Source organism: Sus scrofa, chromosome 18, assembly GCF_000003025.6.
Source record: "Sus scrofa isolate TJ Tabasco breed Duroc chromosome 18, Sscrofa11.1, whole genome shotgun sequence".
Taxonomy (NCBI): Eukaryota; Metazoa; Chordata; class Mammalia; order Artiodactyla; family Suidae; genus Sus; species Sus scrofa.
In genome coordinates, this window is record NC_010460.4 from 45,373,071 (window position 1) to 45,393,216 (window position 20,146).

Sequence of the window (20,146 nt, forward strand, 5' to 3'; positions counted from 1 at the left end):
GAAGTCGCCCTTCCCTCCCCGCCCCGCCCTCACGGTCCTCCGCCCCCACCCGCCCGCATCCCCCGCCTCTCCCCTGGGTGAATGGTGCGCTGCCGCGCGGCGGGCGCTGGCGCTGGGGAAGGCGCGGGCGGCGGCGGCGGCGGGGACGGCGGGTGCGCAGAGCCGAGCCGGGGTTGGAGCCGCCCGCTTTGCATACGCCGTGGGCGGAGCGGGGTGGGGGGGCCGGGCCAATGGGCGGCCGCCTGGCGCGACCCTGCGGGGCGCGATCCGCCCCCCTCGCTCGGGCCCCGGCCCCGCTCCGCGCGCTCTTCACTTCTTGGGGGCTTTTTAAAACAGCGCCACTGGGGTCTTCTCCATGCGGCTCGTGCTATGACAGCCTCCGTGCTCCTCCACCCCCGCTGGATCGAGCCCACCGTCATGTTTCTCTACGACAACGGCGGCGGCCTGGTGGCCGACGAGCTCAACAAGAACATGGAAGGGGCGGCGGCGGCGGCGGCCGCGGCGGCCGCGGCGGCGGCGGCCGGGGCCGGGGGCGGGGGCTTCCCCCACCCGGCGGCGGCGGCCGCGGGGGGCAACTTCTCCGTGGCGGCGGCGGCCGCGGCAGCCGCGGCGGCCGCGGCCAACCAGTGCCGCAACCTGATGGCTCACCCGGCGCCCCTGGCACCCGGCGCCGCGGCCGCCTACAGCAGCGCGCCGGGGGAGGCGCCCCCGTCGGCCGCCGCCGCCGCTGCCGCCGCCGCCGCCGCTGCAGCGGCGGCGGCGGCGGCGTCGTCCTCGGGAGGGCCGGGCCCGGCGGGCCCAGCGGGCGCCGAGGCCGCCAAGCAGTGCAGTCCCTGCTCCGCGGCGGCGCAGAGCTCGTCGGGGCCCGCAGCGCTGCCCTACGGCTATTTCGGCAGCGGCTACTACCCTTGCGCCCGCATGGGCCCGCACCCCAACGCCATCAAGTCGTGCGCGCAGCCCGCCTCGGCCGCCGCCGCCGCCGCCTTCGCGGACAAGTACATGGACACCGCCGGCCCCGCGGCCGAGGAGTTCAGCTCCCGCGCAAAGGAGTTCGCCTTCTACCACCAGGGCTACGCACCCGGGCCTTACCACCACCATCAACCCGTGCCTGGCTACCTGGATATGCCGGTGGTGCCGGGCCTCGGGGGCCCTGGCGAGTCGCGCCACGAGCCCCTGGGTCTTCCCATGGAAAGCTACCAGCCCTGGGCGCTGCCCAACGGCTGGAACGGCCAAATGTACTGCCCCAAAGAGCAGGCGCAGCCTCCCCACCTCTGGAAGTCCACTCTGCCCGGTAAATGGCACCCCCTTCTCAGCCCGGTCCTCTGGTTCTGCTCCAGCTTCTCCTCTGCTCGTTCCTGGGTCCCCCTCGGGTCCCTCCGCGCTCTCCCTGGCCTGCCCTAGTGGTGCTGCACCCCCGGGCGCCCACCCCGGCTGACTGGCGCTGCCCGCACTGCCCTTGAGTTGGGCGGGCTCCTGGCTCTTCCCGGGTGAGGGATGGCTGGGAAGAAGCTTGTGGGGACCCTGGCTGGCTTCCTTCTTCCTCTGCGCCCCGCCCTCCCCAGCGCTTGACATCGACTTAAGGTTGGGAAACTGACCTGGAAATGGTTTACCAAATTGCCCATATTCGTTTTCTCAAAAAGGCCTTAAGTATGGAAGCATCAAGTGTTGGGGCTTTGGGGCTACAGAGAGGACCCAGGCATGGAAGTATTGTCCCCTGAGCCTGGTGTTAATGTTTGGGCCCCTGGGCTGGGCGATCTAGCGAATCCCGCTGTGCGGGCAGAGTGACCTGATCTGGGGAGGTCATTGGAGCCCTGAGCGATTTCATTTCAGTGTGGAACTAGCCACCCTCCCCACCCACCCTCCAGGTTTTGGCAGAAAGGGTGGATAGTACAGCGAGTGGCAAAGGGCAGCCGGGCACTGCAAGGAGGTGGCTCAAATAGAGCTGTCTGTCGCCTGTGCCCTGGTCTGGATCTGATCTCTCCCTAACTTGCCTTCTCCCTATCTTACAGACGTGGTCTCTCATCCCTCAGATGCCAGCTCCTACAGACGGGGGAGAAAGAAGCGCGTCCCTTACACCAAGGTGCAATTAAAAGAACTCGAACGGGAATACGCTACAAACAAATTCATTACCAAGGACAAACGGAGGCGGATATCAGCCACGACGAATCTCTCCGAGCGGCAGGTTACAATCTGGTTCCAGAACAGAAGGGTCAAAGAGAAAAAAGTTATCAACAAACTGAAGACCACTAGTTAGTGGATGAAAAGTGGAGTTAGAGGGCAGCTTGAAGAAATTCTTCAGAACTTGTTGCTTTGCCCAGATAATGATTATAATGCTGATAATAACTGAAGAATGAGAAAGAGAAAGAGACACTGGCATTTCGCTTTCCTGAGGGGGAATCTCTTTCTCCAGTGGAATCTACAATTTTTTTTAAAAAAACTTTTCTCTAAGAAATGGTAAAGACTGCCCATTCTCCCGCCAGCCCCACCAGACCGTTAAGTGACAAACTCTAGAGTCAAACGTCAACCCCCAAATACGCAATTTCAGATAAGTTACGCATTTACTGAAATCTTGTAAGTATTTATGTGGCCGTTATATTTTAGGACACTAGGTTATGTGATAATAATCGAACGTTGGTTACAAATGCAAGAGGCCGTTGTAAACATCTGTTTGTCCTTGGGTCACCATTGCCATCGCCTTTGCATGTTAAGTGACTGCTCAGGTAAATCTTAGTGAAGTTCCTGCCCTTGTTGTATATTCTGCAAAACATGTCATGAGTAGATTTAGAAAGGAAAGGAGAAGAAGGTACTGAAATAAGAATCTTGGACTATCTGGTATGAAGGGAGAAAGGGAGAGAAAGCTCTTCCGAGGATCGTCTGTCTTGGTGGTAAATACAACCAGCTGAGTGAGCCTTTGAGGCTACAGGGGAACCCAGGTTGGGAATGTCCTTCTGTTTAAAAAAAAAAAAATTAACTGCTTATAACAAGCATTCTTCTTGTGGCATTTGGACAATATTTTCCACCCTGAAATAATTTGTTTTACAAAGAATTTGATATCCTTTTAAAACTACTTAAGGTGTCAGATAATTCACAGAATTCACTCCATGTCAGATCTCCTGAGAGGTCCCACCCCAGCATGGTGGCCTTTGCTTTGGACAAAATTAGTTTTTCATTTAAATCGGTATTTCCCAATATTTACTAAGTATTTTGCCAGAAAAATAACTTTCCTTTTTTTTTAAATTTTTTTTGGAAAACTCAGAAGGGGGAAATCCATTACCCTGAAACATTTAGATGTTTACATTCTCCATGTTGATCTGTTAAGGGATTCGTATTTTTTCCTTGTGATTGTGTTCTGAGACTGCATTAGAAAGTGTAGGGATTCATCTTCACAGCACGTCTTTAATCAAGCAGTTATGTCAACCAGCACATTCATTTTGTTCGTATTCACTATAACATGCTATCTTGTAAATAAAGACATTCGGCACACTGTGAAAATGTATTTGTGCACCTGCTTTTCAAATATTTTGACTAAAAATAATAATTAAAAAACCTTAGACCTGTAGATAGTTGATATGGTGGTATTAATTATGTTAATGAAGTAGTCACTGCCATTAAAATCTGAAGAAAATACTCATTATTTTCCTATGCTAGACGTGCCCTGCACAGAAAGAAAAGGAGCGGGTTTGTCCTGTACAAACCCAGGACCATTCTTTTCTATTAGTATTCAGCTTTTTTTTTTTTTTTTTTTTGGCTGCAAAAATTTTTTTAAGCAAAGAGAGGAATCCTTCATAACCAAAATCCTAAAAATTTAGACAAGTGCTGCAAGAAGGTTAAAGTGTCAGGTATTCTGAAAAGGAGAGAAAAGAAAGGAGGAAGAGATAGTAAAAATTCCCAGGCTCCCTGTGGAAAATGAAAACCAGTTGTTTAGTATCCGCAGTGCCCAGGCTATCGTATTTTAAAATCTACTGTCGGGTCTGCATGTGTCTGAGAGGGCAGGTTTGGATATTTGTTGAAATGACAGGACTAGGAAAGGCCTTAAACCTTGACCTTGATGAAAAAAGACAATTTGTGACCTTGACTTTTGACAGCTCATGAATTGGCCTCGGCTGGATTAGTAGATCAAGGGCGCCACCTCGCGTTGACAAGCTTCCTTGTAATTCTTCAGCTTCAAGGGAATCAGAAGGTCTTACCTCCTTGACTCCTTGTTTTAGAGATTTAGTACTCATTTCTTTGGCTCCAGATGGAGCAGTTTTGAATATATGTAAGTTATACATGTGCCTGTATATATGTGAATATATATCATATGTGTATACATGTATACATTTGCCTCTCAGTGCTGTGTGTGCTTGTATATATGTTGTCGAGTCTGTACAGATATGGTGTCATTAATTACTGATACCCCAGGATGATGTAATTTAAGGTGATTGCGAGAGGTGAGGTACCAAATGTACCTTACATGCCGAAGTCTTGCTCCTTTTCTTTAATGGCCAAGTTTGACTTGTATCCACAGTGACTCTCTCTGCATCCGATTTCTGCAGATCTGCTTTCAGGCTGTACATTTCTGTTTACAGTCTAAGAGGTGTTCTTAAATAACCATTCTTTCTTGGCCCTAACCCTCCAAGGTGGTCTACCATCCTAATTAGAACTATGAGGAAATCTATACGGCAAATAAAGTCTCAGATGCCTTGCTAACTCTAGAGCTCTAGAGTTACATTTCAAAAATTCAAAGAAACTCACCTCTTAAGAGGTCAGTATGGAGAGCTTAAATATCTCATATCTGCAAAATAAATGACCATAATATGAATGCAGAAGGAGAGTTATCCTGGAGAGCTCAGAGTCGAATGCTGCGCCTAGGTGGTGTGCAATCTTACACTGATGCTTTCTAAGCTGCCATTTGATTTATAGAAGGAATACATACCTTTAACGTTAACAACCACCATCAAAACTGTAATAATAACAACAATCATAGCTACTACTTATTGAGCCCTAACAACACATCAGGTGCTGTGTTTAGACACATAACTAACACAAATGTATGTGTATGGATTTCGTATACACGGAAAGTGATGTGTTTTTGTCCGAAACACATGTGTATTGAAATGTTGGTGGAACCAGGAGCCTTAGGATGCAGAACTTTGAGATGGGATTAATTTAATTGTCATGTTAGAGGAAGGTAATTGTGAACTGAATAACCGTATTCATCATTTTATGGAAAACAATATCGGTCAGTTACAAACCTGGCTGATGGAAACCTCTCCAACCTGAAGACTCACAGCTCCTTCGCAGATGGAAAATTAGAGAAAGAATCTCTAAAGCTGTCTCAAAAACAGCATGGCCTTGAAACATACACATGGAATGGTCTTGTGAAGTGCAATCAAATTTTGCTGCCCTGAGGATTTTCACTCCACTTGTGGAAACAAATGAAAATGATGCTTCAGATGAACCGCCCCACATCTTGTTCCACAGCGCTCCATTTCTAAATGAGCTGCCATCAAGCCAGAGTAGCAACTTTCTCCCAAAATGTTTAAAGTGGTGGAAAATCCCCTCAAAGCTGGATCAAACTGTGTGTTTACGAACAGCTCCAAAGGGGACTCTTCTGTTGACGGGGGGATATTTTTCTTTACATGTAAGAAATATCCTGAGCCTCAGGCCTAGGAAGGAGGCCAACAGCAGCTCTGCGGCAGGAATACCAGCCCTTTCAGAAGCCATCACCACTGCAGGAACTCTGGGTAAAGTAGTAGTTTTTTTTTCCCCCCCTCCCTCCAGTTTTGAAACTAATGACCACAGATATTTCAGAGCATTCTCCCTCCCATTCTAAAATAGTTGTTGATAATGTCGATCTTACATCTTCCTTAAAATTCCCATGGATCTACCAGATAACCTGAAGTAAGCAGGAATTGTGATGGCCCCCTAAAACCCAAATAGCAATTAGTCTAATCTTAAAAAAAAAAAAAAAAAAAAAAAAAAAAAAAAAAAAAAGACATCCAGGAGAACATCCACCACATAGGAGTAATAATGCCAGAGAGTGGGATAGTGATCTTGAATAGCTGATTCGAGTATATTTTTCTTAAAAGAGACACACTTTCAGAATAAGAAATTGTATAATGGAAACAACTAGACACCATTTCCATCTATTAAATTAGCAATGATTTTTTAATCCTGTAATGGCCTGTCATGTTACCATTTAAAAAAAAAAAGAAAGAAAGAAAGAAAATATGGGACTTAAAAAAACCCTACTTTTCCCATCTGCTCTTCATACCGTCAAATGTATTAAGGTATTTTAAGTGGATCATTGTAAAATGCCACTTTGCATTTCACTACTATTTATGCCTGATACAGAGCTGAAGTCATCCATTTAAAATGGTTTTTTTTGTGTGTGTGTGTGTGAAAACAGAAAGACTTTTTTAAGGAAAGAAAGGGGGAGAATGTCTTTTTGGAAATTCAACGTAATTGAGATATTTTCTTAAAAATTCACGAGGCGGCGAAATTCAGCTGAGGATGATAGTTATGTGTGAGAATAGTTAATGACACATTTCACCGTGTAATATATGTGCAGATGACACCCTGCTGAGTGTGTTGGAGGGTTTGGTGAAGATGCGGCGTCTCGATTCTTCTCTTCGAACTCCCGGTTTCTTTCGGAGCGGGAGAGGAGACGGAGCCTGCCCGGGACTGCTAAACCCCAGACCCGGTGGGTTCAGAGGCGCCCTTCCGGATTTGCGAACCTCCAAGGAGGAGACGCTAGGGGCTTGCTGATTTATGCGCATTCCTTTAAAGTTGATCGAATGCGTGTCAGCGGCCCAAGACCTGGAGAATCAGAGAAATGTGCAGCGAGTCGCTCACATCCCATTTTTCATAAGCAAAGATGTAACGTTATCCAAGAGGCCTGCGGAGATTTATGCCTCGGTTTTAGGACACGCACACAAGAATTAAGTTTTCATCCGCCAGGCCGCCTGGTAAATAACAGCCGGGTTCATTCTTTAGGAAAATAACCCACTTTCCGATCGACCGCTTCAACCCTAGCGCAATCTACCTAGCGCCGACGAATGCCCGAAAGGTGTCTGCTATTTTTAATTTGAATTTCAAGGGAAGAAAAAAGACGCTGGCACAGAAAAAGTCCTCCGTGGAAGCAGCCAAGGCCTTGCCACAGTTGATTTCATTTCAGCCTGGCTCCGTCGCGCCGCCGAGGAGCTGGCTCCGCAGGGCAGCAGGCATCACAGCGGCGCCTCCGGGATGTGCAAACCTCTGCGGGCGGTTGCGCGGCGGCGCGGGGCCTCCCCAGGGGCCGGGACGTGCCCGCGCGGGAGAAGCGCCGCTGCGGACCCGGGGAGCCGCCCGATGTCGCGCCCTCGGGGGCCGAGGAGGCTCCAAATCCTCCGCGCGTCGGAATGAACCCTCTCTTCAAAATGGAGGCGCAAAGCCTGAAAGAGCCGGCCTCGCTCGGACGGCCTGTGGGCCGGAGGGAGCCTGCAGCAGGACGTCAGGCCGAGGTCAAGGCCCGGGCCCCCCCAGGCCCGCGCCCGGCGGACCCCGGAGGACGGGCCCCCGCGCCGCGCCGCGCCCCGCAGCTGCAGGCTGACGTCACCGCCGCCCGCGCGGGCCTTCGCGGGCCGCTCCGGGCGTTATTTGATGAGGACGAGCCGAGTCAAACGAATGTTTTGTGCGGGTGCCCCTTCTCCGCCCCGCCCCTCCCTCCCCGCGAGAATAATCGGGTATTTAATCTCTCCCGGTCTTAATTCTTGGCAGCGTGGAAGGTGGTTTGCAACGGGAAATAAAACTTGACAGGAGCATTTTCTCTAAAAGGGGTTCTGAGACGGGCTGAAAAGAAACCGTGTTTTTCTCGACCAAATACTTCCGCTTTCTGAGCCCCGACCTGACGGGTGGGGTGAGATCCGAGGGAGCGGAGAGGGAGCTGGGCACGTAGGGCCACGTTGCGGACCCGGCGGCCGAATCCGGGCACCCAGCGCAGCCCTGGGTCTCGGCCCCTGGGCCGGAAAGCAGCCTCGGCCTCGCTGGGCCCCGCGTCCCGGCGACGTTCGGCTCGGCTGTAGGCCCGGCGCTACTCGCTGCCGGAGACCAGACCCCGCGCACGGGAAGGTGGCACCGGCAGGGGCCCGGCTGGCACCCAGAAGAGTACCCTGGCGCTGGCTGAGGACGGCTGGGGTTAAGCAAGAGAGGAGGGCGCTGGGGGGTGGAGGGTGGGGGGCTTAGACCGCTGGGCTCAAGCTCAGAGCCTTTTGGCCCAGGGGAGTTGGGGACAAGCGCTCGCAAAGGCGATGGTGAGCCCTGAGACCGCTGCTGGGGGCTTTGTTCCGGCTGCGGGTCTGCGGACACTGCACAAAATGCAGGGGGGAATGGGGGTGAGCGGTGTGCGTGAGTTGTCCGGGCTGCTATTGGGTGGGAGAGGCTGGAGAGAGCAGAATCCCCCTCCTGGCAGCTCAGAGAGCGCCCTCCCCTCGCGCCGCAAAGGTCAAGTCCTCCGCGCCTTGGTCAGGGCCGGTCGCCGCAGGAAGGCGCAGGACACACACTTGGCCGGCGGCAAGCGTGGTCTGATACCCCGAGATCTCAGACTGAAAGTAGTTCTTTCTTGGTTATCAATTCCTTCTCCCCTAGCCGTATTAAAAAGGAGTTCCGGCAACCGAGGGTAGCCCCGGCTTTGTCCCCGTCGAGTCCCAGAAGAGCTGAGCCCGCGGAGGCCTAGCCTGGGTGAGAGGTAACGCCTGCAAGCTCGGGAGAAAGGACGCGGCGGCTAGATCCGAGCTCTGGGCTCTGATAGAAACAAGGGGCCTGGTAGGGTCAGCGGGACCAGCCGGCCGGGAATAGGATAGGGAAGCAGAGAACCTGCTGGAAGCCTCTCCTGAGGTCCCTGAGTCCAGATGTGTTCCCTCAGTGCCTGGCAGGCCTTTGGTGAGAACTTTGATGCTCTTCCGTTCCTTCTCCTGCTTAAATGATGCCCTAAGAAGTGAGGTGAAATCTGCCAAAGGTTAAAAAAAAAAAAAGAAAGAAAAGAAAAAACCCCATTCTTGATTCGCAGACTCCAAGAACCCCCTCCCTGTGCTGTGGAGGGGTAAGCGCCCCTTCGCTCTGCCCATAGCTTGCTTGCAGCATGTCACCGCATCAGGCCTAGGGGTCAACAGGTTTCAACCCCATCTGCCCCTGAGCTTATTGCTCCAGGTGAATCAAAGAGGCCCAACAAATGATTTCATCTGGTTTTTGCTGTTGTTGTTGTTGTTGTTGTTTTTCACAGCATATAGAAAAGCTGGGCTTTATCCCAAGGGCTGCAGGAGTGGAGCAGCGTCTTGAGAAGACAATAGCCAGAGGGCTTGTCAGTGGATAGACACCTTCGCAGGACTGCCTATCAGGGCATGTGGGGGAGACTCCCAGGACAGGGTTTGACTGGACAGGAGTCCCCTTTTCTTGAGGCTGGAATGTGAGCCATGGCTCCAGGCTGGGTAGGCCTGAAGGAGCCTGGGGAATGGCCCTAGGTGGCAGCTGAAGCTTGGGGTATGGGAGCTTCCTGTGGGGACCAAGACCCCGAGGACCAGAGCTAGCCTTCTGGTTGGGTCACTTTCTTTTGTCCTATTTATCACAGACACACTTAGCTGGGGAAACCCGCTCGGGTCGAAGCTGCAAGGAGAAAGGAAGGCAGATACTGAGAGCCAGGACTTTGCCCTTCAATGCCCTCCCCCCCATCTGTTCCCACTCAGTAGGGGGAAGAATTTTTAATGAGTCCCCAACAATAAAAATAAAAATAGTTCTTCTCAAAGGAAGTAACCCTCTTTCTCCCATCACTTTGGGACCCACTAAACTAAATAATAACCAGATTGCTTTGGGTATCTGAGACCCTCTGTTAACCCTATGCCCCACACTGAAGCGGCCAAGGGAAGGATGTGGACTTCTTCAGATGTTTATGAACCTTGGAGAGTGAACCTGTGAGTCAGATAAGAGCCAATCATAAGGTCAAGTTCAAGGCATTACCTGTTCCCATGCTTTACAGAAGGGCAGTGGAGCTTGTAGGTGGGACAGGTGCCTTGTCAAGCCAAGGAGAAAAATTAACCCCTGCCTCTACCTAGTAGTGATCGGGGGTATGTCTCTTGATGTTTCATCAAAGCCCCAGGGCCACCTCTAGACAGTGCCTGGAAATTTGGTAAGTTGCTCATGACCTGCCAATAGGTCATTTTCTGAGAACAAATACTGGGAGATCTCCTGAGAATATCAGACAGCCCAACCCCCAGGCTTATGGAGAACAGACAGATGTACCTACAGGACTCCTTTTGGAAGGAGAAAGCCCCCAAATGGAGGCCTGGCCTCCAACCCCATGAAGGGCTTGATGGCTGTGTCCGCCCTGAGCCCTCTGGCTGGCTCTTGCACCTGTGCACAGGACAACCACCAGGGTTGAAATGGTCTTTCTAGAAACAGGTGTGACACTTAGGGACAGAGGAAGGTAGGGGCTCAGACCAGCAAGAAAAAGCAAAAAAAAAAAAAAATTAGTACCCTATGGAATCCACGGATAAACAACTGTAGATCTTTGGGAGTGAATTTTGGTCAGTCAGGTGGGCCCTAACCCCTCCCAGGCCTAAGGAAGCAAGACCTGAGTCCCAAGAAGAGAAGGAGCAAGTATTGGTGAGAGAGGGAGAGAGAGAGAAAGAACCCGGCAGGGCCTTGGAATGGAGTATTCAGAAGAAGGTGAGGCTGAGCAATGTAGTTCAGACCCTGGTGGAGGCCTGAACTGGGGGAGAGTCAGGAACCTAGGAGACCCCTTTCTCTGTGTTTTCATACTGGGTGCCCCCCAGTGGCCCCTTAGCTCTTGCTCAGCCTAGGAGGGTATCAGAAGAGGCAGGAGCCTGCACAAGGGAAAACTCGGCTGGAAAGGGGCGGGAGACAGGCAAGCCAGAGCCGCAGGGAGATGGAGAAGGAAGCCTAGGGAGGAAAGGGGGTGAGCGGGTGGCCCGCTGTGGGCACTCGTGTTAGGGGTTGTGCACTGAGCCGTCAAAGGGCTGGAAGGTGCAGACACTGGGGACTTCGGAGTCTCAGATTCTGGGACAATGAACCACTGCCAGAGTCCACGCCAGCCCCAAAGAGAGAAGAGGGCAGCCAAGCAGCACAGCCAGTTGGGCTCGGGAACCCCTGGGGTCTGGAGGCGCTCCCTGCCCCCAGCCCTATCCTCCCTCAGAGTGAGTGGGTATTATTAAGCTGCCTATCAAGTGACAGTCGGTTCTGCTCATGTCCCTTGAGTGACTATGCTGGAAAGAGCTCCCCAGCACAACAACCCCGGTGAAAAGGCTTACTTCACCCTAGCGCACACTATCCACGCCAAGGCTCTTCAGCCAGGGCACCGCAAGCAGGCGCCCTCAGGCTGCTGCCCAGACCCTTCGGCTGCAAGAAGAAGGGGAGGCAGCAGTGCTGGGCAGAGGCACCTGGACACACTTTATTCCGATATGATATCCTGCCTGGAAGGGTGCATGGAGCATGGCTCGCAGGGCTCACCAATCTCCGCCAAGGCGCACTCAGCCTGCCCGCAGAGGAGGGTCCAGGAGACGCTGCAGAATCCCCCAACCCCCCACTTTTAGGGCCAAATCAAACGAAGTTGAGAATGGCTTGGTCTGCTTTGCTGAGCAAATCGCCTCGTTAGCCGTTTCCGCCTGACAAGGCTGGCTCGGGCGCCAGCCTGCTCCTCTCCGGGTGGCCATCTCCAAACGCTGCGCCGGGGAGCGAGGGCCGGCTCTTCGAGGGCAGCCTAGACCTTCAAGTTTGGAAAAACAAGAAGAGATTGAAACAGCTCCCTCCCTTCGTCTCCGCAGACACACACGCACCGTCAGGCTGCCGCCACTTCCTGCCTTTGTTTTTCTTCCTCCAAAACATTTTTGGCCTCTAGCATTAGCTGCCGTGGGGCTCCGGGTGGACGATAAAAGGAAATACACACTGAAGACTGTTTTCTGGAGACGGCCCCGCACTGAGGAGCTCCTGAGAAAGAACGGTTCGTGGGAAACCAGTCTCCAGGGCCAATGTCACAGCCTTGCCTGTCTTGGATTCTTCAAAAAATGCAACTCACACTTGGCCTTCCAGGGCAGGCTTCGCCCCCCTCGGATCGTCCGTGGAGCCGAGTGGGCTCAGCTTGGCTGTTGGGCCTCCTACAAAGCAGAAGAGTCAGTTAGGTTCAGAGCAAACTCACAACCGAGCACCCCGAAGCGAAGCTCTGCCTCCCCTGCCTCCCCCAGATTTGGTCTGATCCTCAGAACTGCACCTACCTCCAAATACCCCCCCTCCACACAAATAAAACCACACTCGTGCCTCCAGTATATTCCAGGCAAGAGGGGCAGAAGCAGGCAAAGCTAGGAACGGTGCGCAGCCTTGGGGATCTGAGCACCCCCTCCTGTCTCTGCTGAGGAAATAAAAGCATTCGCTGCTCAGGGCGTTTTCTCTTCTGGCATCAAAAGCCTTTATCCTCATCTGTCTTCACAGCAGCACCCCCACTCGCCCCCTCCCAGGCTGCAAGTCCCTCCGGGCACCCCCCTTCAATATAGCCAAATTGCCCTGCCAGTGGCTTCCAGAGCGCCTTCCTCTGCCCCAGCCTCTCCCGGGGAATTCGCCTTTGTCTCCTGCAGACACCCTTGGGATCTAGCACCCTCTTGGCTTGGCTCTCAAGGACATGGGAAGCACTAGTTATGCAGAACAGTGCACATCCCTATACTGACCTTTCTGCAGGGACCCCCCCACCTTCCCTGGCATCAAGGCGAAAACTGATCCAATTGGGAGAGGGGCTGCAGTGCAGCTGGGGTAGGTAGCTTGGCGTCCCCCGCTGGCGGGCCACCGCAGCCAGTCTGCTCAGGCACAAGCTGAAGTTGACTGCCAACACTGCTATAAAACCCCAGGTCTGTCTAGAACTGTTTTCGGTTCTCCTAGACGCCCCCGGGTTCAATTATAGTCTTAAAAGCCCTAATACAAGTGCAAGAATTTGTTTGCCTTCACCCAGGGGCGGGGCAAGCCCCGCAATGGTGGCGCCTTTGTTGTGGCAAAGTCACTGAAACCCCTCAAGCATTCCTTTTGTTCGAGGGTCGGGGTGGCAAGGACTGGGTGGGCTGCTGAGGGAGAGTTTGAGAGCCAAAATCAGCCAGGGAATGGCTTTCGATATGGCTGTTCGCAAACCTTGCCTTCTCCCTTTTATATTCTGTCTTCAAGAAAGAGATGCTGTGGAGAAATAAATATTTTGCCTTTTTGGTCGCCGCTGGAAATACAAGTTTTTTCACTGCAGGGCAATCTTGTAGCTGTGATTCCCAGCTTTAGGAGGTCTCAAACGACCCTTCCCAAACAATCTTCCTTCCCACCAGACTCCCACTCACACCAATATCTCCCCCTGCACAAGCCACGGTAGACACATAGGTCGAGCTGAAGATGCTCAAATAATTTCAAGTTCAGCTCTCTGGGATTCGAGAGCCATGAAAGTTCTTGCAGCAAATCCTGAATAAAGAGTTCATTAAACCGATGTGTCTGAGTAGTTTGATTTGTGATACGCAACCCTTGTGAAGGAGGGGGGTAGAAGCCACATAAACATTAATGCTAATAAATTAGTTTACTCCACTACAGAGTAATTACTCGATATTATTGATATTTACGGTGGGCATTCAAATGCAATGGTGGGCCATCGTTTGGAGAAAATACATAATGAGAATATTTCTTTTCCAGTGCAATACATGATTAGATTTGTTATTGAGTCAGTTACAGTCAGCTCAGCAATAAATAAATAAATCGATGTTGACACTTAAATACCAAAGATCTTAGAGTTTATACTCTAAATCTCCCCAAGATATATAAATACCTTTGGCTATTTCCTGGATGGGGAAAGGGAAAAATTTATCCTTTTTCATTTTTCAACTTCTCTCCGGCGACATCCAGTTCCTTGCAAGAAGATAGGTGTGGGGAGGCCTCAGAGCTGGGCCCCTCCCAGCTCCTGGTCAGGCAGAGCTGCTCTATGCCCTCCTCTTCTGCTTCTCCCAAACATTGTTCAGTCAGTCCTGCAGGATGGCAAGCATTTTTCACCATCTCAATTTTTTCTTTCCACTTCCCAAGAAAGCTAGACTCTTCCCAGCAGCTATGGCCTCTGTCTCTATCTTTAGCTCAAACCTAGCCTTTTCAAAGCATTCTTTTCACCTAGGGTGCTGGGAGTTTCAGAAGCAGTCTCTTTGCTTTGGCGTTGTGTTCTTTCTGTGGGATGAGCCTAGCATTCTGAGTTTCTGCCCTGCACATCCCTGGCTCCCAAGCTTTGCAAAGGAAAGGAGGCAGTGTTACCCCTTTCTCAGCCCCGGCTCCCTGGCCCTGGCTCCTCCTCACTGCCCCCACTCTCCCTACAATTCTGGAGCTCCCCGAAAGGCCCCCCGGAAGGTGCAGCATACCCAGGAGAAGTCTCCTCGGATGTCAGCGCCTCCAAAGCAGCCCAAGTCTCGCCTCAATTGCATGGTTTCCGAGTCCTCAGCTCCAGAAGACCCGGCGGGCGGACCAGTGCGCAGCGGCGCAGTCCACGCGCCTCTGGCTCTGCGGAGTCACCCCGAACCCCGGCAGACAGCAGGGAGGAAGGGGTTTCTCCAAGGGCAGGGCTTGGGGTGAGGAGGCCTGCAGGGACAAGGAAGGGGAGGTGGATCCCGGGTAAGACGAAGGCCCTTCCGGAACCTGCGGATCCCTGACAAACCGCGGGGGAAGCCGCCCTGGTTGTTGGCGGTTTAGGGACGGAAGGCGCTAAAGCGCTTCGGAAGTGACCATGAATGAGAGCGTGTAATCAAGTCACCGTGCAAATCGGGCAAGCCACGAGGCAGGCACATCCACGGCTGCGAACCCTGGCCCCGAAGGGGGTCCGGCCGGCATCGGAGACAGAGGTGGTTCCCACAACAAGCCCGTGGGAGGGGGGCAGCGAAGAAGGAGGTGCAACTGCGAACGCGAACCTCCAGGCGAATAGATTCCGAGATCACGCACGGGCCGCGCAGCGACGAGCTCCCCCCGCCACCGCCAGCCTGTGGCAGCCCTCACCCGGGGAGTGGTGGGTGGTAGGAGTTGAGCTCTCTCGCCGCCCTCTGCGCACTCGAGGGCCAGGACCGTGCAGTTGAGCACAAGCAATTGCCATAGGGTAGCACCCAGCCTCGCCGCGCGCCGGGAGGCCCCCCAGCCAACATGAGTTACACCGGCGATTACGTGCTTTCGGTGAGAACACCGAGTGACGATCTGTTGCTTCCCCTGAGGTGGCTACAAAGAAAGGAAGCCGGGGAGGGAGGGGAGAAGGGAAAAAAAAAAAAAAAAAAAAAAAGGAAAGAAAAAAAAAAAAAAAAGAGGCCCGGACCAGCTCGCAGCTTGTCAATTTCAACATCGGGTCACATGACCAGCACCTCCCTGCTAAGGATGGGGATAGATTTCCACGTCAGCTTACGTCTCCAAATTTCTACTTCACGGATCCGCTTCAAAGAGGCAGCTGCAGTGGAGAATCATGTTAAGCTCGGCTACTGCGGAGAGCCCAAGGTAGCCCAATGATGGATTTTGATGAGCGTGGTCCCTGCTCCTCTAACATGTATTTGCCAAGTTGTACTTACTACGTCTCGGGTCCAGATTTCTCCAGCCTCCCTTCTTTTCTGCCCCAGACCCCGTCTTCGCGCCCAATGACATACTCCTACTCTTCCAACCTGCCCCAGGTCCAACCCGTGCGCGAAGTGACCTTCAGAGAATACGCCATTGAGCCCGCCACTAAATGGCACCCCCGCGGCAATCTGGCCCACTGCTACTCCGCGGAGGAGCTCGTGCACAGAGACTGCCTGCAGGCGCCCAGCGCGGCCGGCGTGCCTGGCGACGTGCTGGCCAAGAGCTCGGCCAACGTCTACCACCACCCCACCCCCGCCGTCTCGTCCAATTTCTATAGCACCGTGGGCAGAAACGGCGTCCTGCCCCAGGCTTTCGACCAGTTTTTCGAGACGGCCTACGGCACCCCGGAAAACCTCGCCTCCTCCGACTACCCCGGGGACAAGAGCACCGAGAAGGGGGCCCCGGCGGCCGCGGCGACCTCCGCGGCGGCGGCGGCGGCGGCGGCGGCAGCGGCCACGGGCACGCCGGCAACTTCAAGTTCGGACAGCGGCGCCGGCGGCTGCCGGGAGGCGGCGGCGGCGGCGGAGGAAAAGGAGCGGCGGCGGCGCCCCGAGAGCAGCAGCAGCCCCGAGTCGTCTTCCGGCCACACTGAGGACAAGGCCGGCGGCTCCAGTACGTATAAAGGCAGCGCCCAGCGCTTTATGAAAGGGGAGTTGGAAATCTAGCGCAGCACCGCTGTTAAATTTTTATATGCTGTTTTATAAGCATATAAGGTTTATGAAGGGCCTTTAGGTTTCCCCCAACAAAACTTTGTTATAAAAGGCGGGGATCACGTGGCGAGTGCTGAAATTGGCCGTGAAATACCCACCGGCCAAGGCATGCCTGAAAAAAAAAAAAAAGGAAAAAAAAAAACAACTCTCTTTCTCCCTTTTTTCCCTTCTCAGCTCCCAAGCCCGGCAGCTCGACCCCGCTCGGGGCCAGCTCCGGGCTGGGGAGCCGGAGGTGGGCGCCTGTAAATTCCCCCTGCAAGGGCTCGGGAGCCTTTGATAGCGAGGTAATCCGGAGATTTTTATAAAAGCCATGTGTTGCGCGGGGACTCCAGTCCCAGCCGGGATTCAAAGGCATCGCTGTTTAACGATGGCGCTAGGAGCGTGTTTAACAGATAAAATAGCCCGCTTAGCCCGAGCAATATATTAGAAGAAACAAATTAACCCAAAGTTGGCCTTTTTGTCCAAAGGAAGCCATTTTCCTTTGGCGCGGTGGCAATTACGTGCTGCCTTCTGTCCGACTGCATGTTACAATTGTTATTCAATCTGTCAAAAGAGGCTTTTTCCCGTGGCTTCTAGTGGAGTTTTATTGAAAGGGGACCAAGTCGAGCCTGGCTGCAGCTTTTGGAAACCCCACTCCCCCACCCTGTTGAAACAGCATCCCTGCCCTGCCAGGGGGCCTGGATGGCTGTGGGGCCTTGGTGCTCAGGGAAGGCCCAGAGTAGGGGGCTTCCTCTGCCACTTCCCCACCTCTCTCGGAAGCCAGGAGGCTGGCCGGGGAGGCAGGAGTTGGTGGCCCCGACTCAGGCTGACAAAGCCCCGGCAGCTGCCCCAGATGTTAACGAGGGCCGAGTCACGCCACAGCCCAGCCGGGAAAGACTGGGGCTGGGGCCGCCTTTACTGCCTCAGGAACCGGCCGCCCAGGTGTTGGAAGGTGAAATGTCCTCCGGCGGCTGTTTGTTTAGTCTGGCCGGGCTGGAGGCAGCCGGCAACCCCCACTCGGCTGCTTTGAAAGCGGTTTCCGCGGCACCAACTCGCCTGTTGCAGAGAGGAGCCCTCCTTTCTGCTCTGGGGCAGCGGGAGCCGCTTCCCTGGGGGCCTATCTGGGGAGCTGGCTTTTATCTGGGGCTGAGCCTCAGCCCGCAGCCTGTCCCCAGCCGGCAGTAGGAGCCTGAAGGCAGGGGCCTGGCTTGGGGGGTGGAGGGAACCCTGGCGGGGTTTGGGAAGGACCTCCAGTCCCTGGGGCCAGCGCTTTTCCTCCACTCGGGGCTCTGGGATGGATTGCAGCCGCCACACCTGGCTCAGTCCCTGCCTCTTTCTCCCTCCACAGGTGGCCAGCGAACCCGAAAAAAGCGCTGCCCCTACACCAAGTACCAGATCCGGGAGCTGGAGCGGGAGTTCTTCTTCAGTGTGTACATCAACAAAGAGAAGCGCCTGCAGCTGTCTCGCATGCTCAACCTCACCGACCGTCAAGTCAAAATCTGGTTTCAGAACAGGAGAATGAAGGAAAAAAAAATTAACAGAGACCGTTTACAGTACTACTCAGCCAACCCACTCCTCTAAGGCTCCAGCCAGCTGGAATTGGGTGGGGGCTTCATTCACAGGAGATTCTATGCAGATTTTGCCCTTGACAAGGTCAAGGCACGCGGTGACTTTTGAAGAAAGGAGCTGTGCAAGAGAGGGGAGGCTACGTGGAGATAGCCCCAAGGAGGCCGCCGGGACTCTTCCGGGGCATCTGTGGTTAAGATTCCTAATGATAATTGGATTCGGAGGATTGTGCCTCAACTAGAATGAATGGTTTGGGACCCTAGGTGGTTTGCTCTTGGAGACTGTGGCGCTTGGGGCTGGGTGTGGTCTCCATCGGGACTTTTGGGCCCCCTGCCAGGCCCCCTGGAGATCGACCCCTGCCCAGGACCCTCCACGAGGAGCCTGCCCATCCCCAGGACTGCTGTGTCCAGATCTCCAAAGCCAACTCAGCTTGGGGACAGGAGCAGAAGGAAGGGGGCGGCTTCCTAGATGCCCGGATTGGGGCTGCTTTCCAAAGGCAATGTGAAAGGTGAACTAAGAGGGTGAATGCGAGTGGGGAGAGGGCTGCTGAGCCTTGAGGGGAAAATAATCTGCTATTCCAGGTGGCATCAGTGGCTCCCCACCCCTCCTAGCCACTCGCCGCACTGTCCCAGGCCTGAGCTTCTAGCAGTTGCCTTCTGCAGCCCACCTAGTTTTTCCTACCGAGGAGAGGAGACCCGCCACTCAGGCCTAAAGCCTGGTCCCAGAGCAGACCGTTCCGAGGTGGAAGACATCAAAAATCCAAGAGGCTGCACCCAGGCCGCCGGCCGCCGAGATCTCTTCAGGAAATGCCTGTGGAGCCCAGCAGCTTGGCAAAGTCTACACCACACTTCATTCAAGCTTGGATTTGCTCGGTGGAGCAGCGGGCCTGGCCAGCAGTCCCAGCTCTGAGGGGGCTCAAGTCCCCCACACACCCAGTTCCTGTACCATACTCTGCCCTTCACCACCTCAGAACTGAGCTTGGAAGCTTCTGGTGACCTTCCAAGAGCTCCAGAGTGATTTGGAATTATTTTAAAAGATAAATATATTATATATATATATATTTCCCTGCAGGAACCAAAGCGAATTTTAAAAGATGCAATGTGGGGGGGGGGAGATGATGAAGAAAATATTTAAAGGCTCTATCTGTTTACAGTGTCCCATGGTTAAACTCACTCACTGCTAAGAATATTTGAATGTACACTTCATACAGGGATGGTGTTCAAAAGACTTGTAAATAAAGGACCCATAACCTATTTCGCTTGGATACTTTTTTTTTTTGCATTAATTGATTTCCTTTGGGCTATTGGAGGGGAAGGGGAGGAAGGGTGTTGAGAATGGCCTTTTTTAATTTCTTGCAATATTTGAGAAGCATTAGGGAGATGCTCTGAGGTAGTTCATTCGGTCTGCCAGGGTCTGGGGACCTCAGCTGAGAGGGCAGACCAGGCTCCTCTGTCTCCCTGTGTTAAGAAGTGTCTGGTGGCTCTGTCTGTAATGGGAATACTGGCCTGTCCTCCATTCTCACCCACCGCATACATGGAAGCATGTATACAGGCAACAGGGCACAAGGAAAATAAAGACTGTGGGAACTTGAGTATTGGGTCCTGGTGTGACATTCCTCTCCCTGCTCACCTTTTACTGCCAAATGTTTGTGCTCCCCACTCCCCCCCCCCAGCGTTATGACCCCCCCCCAGGAAGGGGACAAGTTACTAGGCCTCTGAAGGGGTAGGGAAGTGACTTAGTCAGGATTTAACTCCATTAGAAGCCAGGCTTAGGGAGTCAAGGTGAATGGCCAGGTCCTCTGGGGAAGTGAGGTTCCAGGAAGGGGGAGTCTCAGGGCCTGGAATATGGGGCTTCATCCTCTCAGGCTGACCCCAGCCCTGGGAGAAAGCCTGGGTCTTGAGGTGGCCGATGGGTCTGATCCCAGGCTGGGCTCACTCATTTCAGGACGAGGAGGCCTGACGTGGAAACACTCTGGGGTCCCTTGGGGAGCCCTTCAGCAAGAGGGAGACTGGTCTGGGTACGAAGACAGAGCAGACTCTCAAGCGACTCTAAGGGCGCTTTCTCCCCAGCTCGCAGCTGAAGCTGCCCTTTCTCTTTGGGGAAAGAAAGATGTCGGTTTCCCCTTTGTTTCCTGCCTTTGAACTTCTGCCTTAAATTTGGACATCACCCATAACCTTGAGGGGCAGGGCAGAGAGGCCAGAGCCTTTTGTTGCCCACCCCACCCCCACCCCACCCCCACCCTCACCCTACCCCACCCCACCCCACCCCACCCTCTCCCC

The 20,146-nt window shown here is 53.6% G+C and overlaps 2 protein-coding genes and 1 long non-coding RNA gene across 5 annotated transcripts; 2 read left to right on the forward strand and 1 right to left on the reverse strand.

The window, feature by feature from the left end:
• Nucleotides 270-5,976, forward strand: HOXA13 (homeobox A13). 2 transcript variants are annotated; one of them, NM_001195342.1, is made up of 3 exons: nt 370-450; nt 973-1,291; nt 2,010-2,253. In NM_001195342.1, coding segments are annotated over exons 1-3 (644 nt in total). The 2 variants fall into 2 exon arrangements, with proteins under 2 accessions (XP_020934124.1, NP_001182271.1); XM_021078465.1 differs by having other exon boundaries at nt 270-1,291; nt 2,010-5,976.
• Nucleotides 11,396-15,190, reverse strand: LOC102160006. Of its 2 annotated transcripts, XR_001302428.2 has the most exons (4): nt 15,013-15,190; nt 14,385-14,601; nt 13,811-14,006; nt 11,396-12,125 (listed from the first exon to the last, which is right to left on the reverse strand). It is a non-coding gene; the product is annotated as an uncharacterized LOC102160006 (long non-coding RNA). The 2 variants fall into 2 exon arrangements; XR_002340414.1 differs by having other exon boundaries at nt 14,385-15,190.
• Nucleotides 15,453-19,120, forward strand: HOXA11 (homeobox A11). Its single transcript, XM_003134850.4, has 2 exons — nt 15,453-16,224; nt 17,650-19,120. Exons 1-2 carry the CDS (start codon nt 15,504-15,506, stop codon nt 17,880-17,882), a joined length of 954 nt encoding a protein of 317 aa, XP_003134898.2. The 5' UTR covers nt 15,453-15,503; the 3' UTR covers nt 17,883-19,120.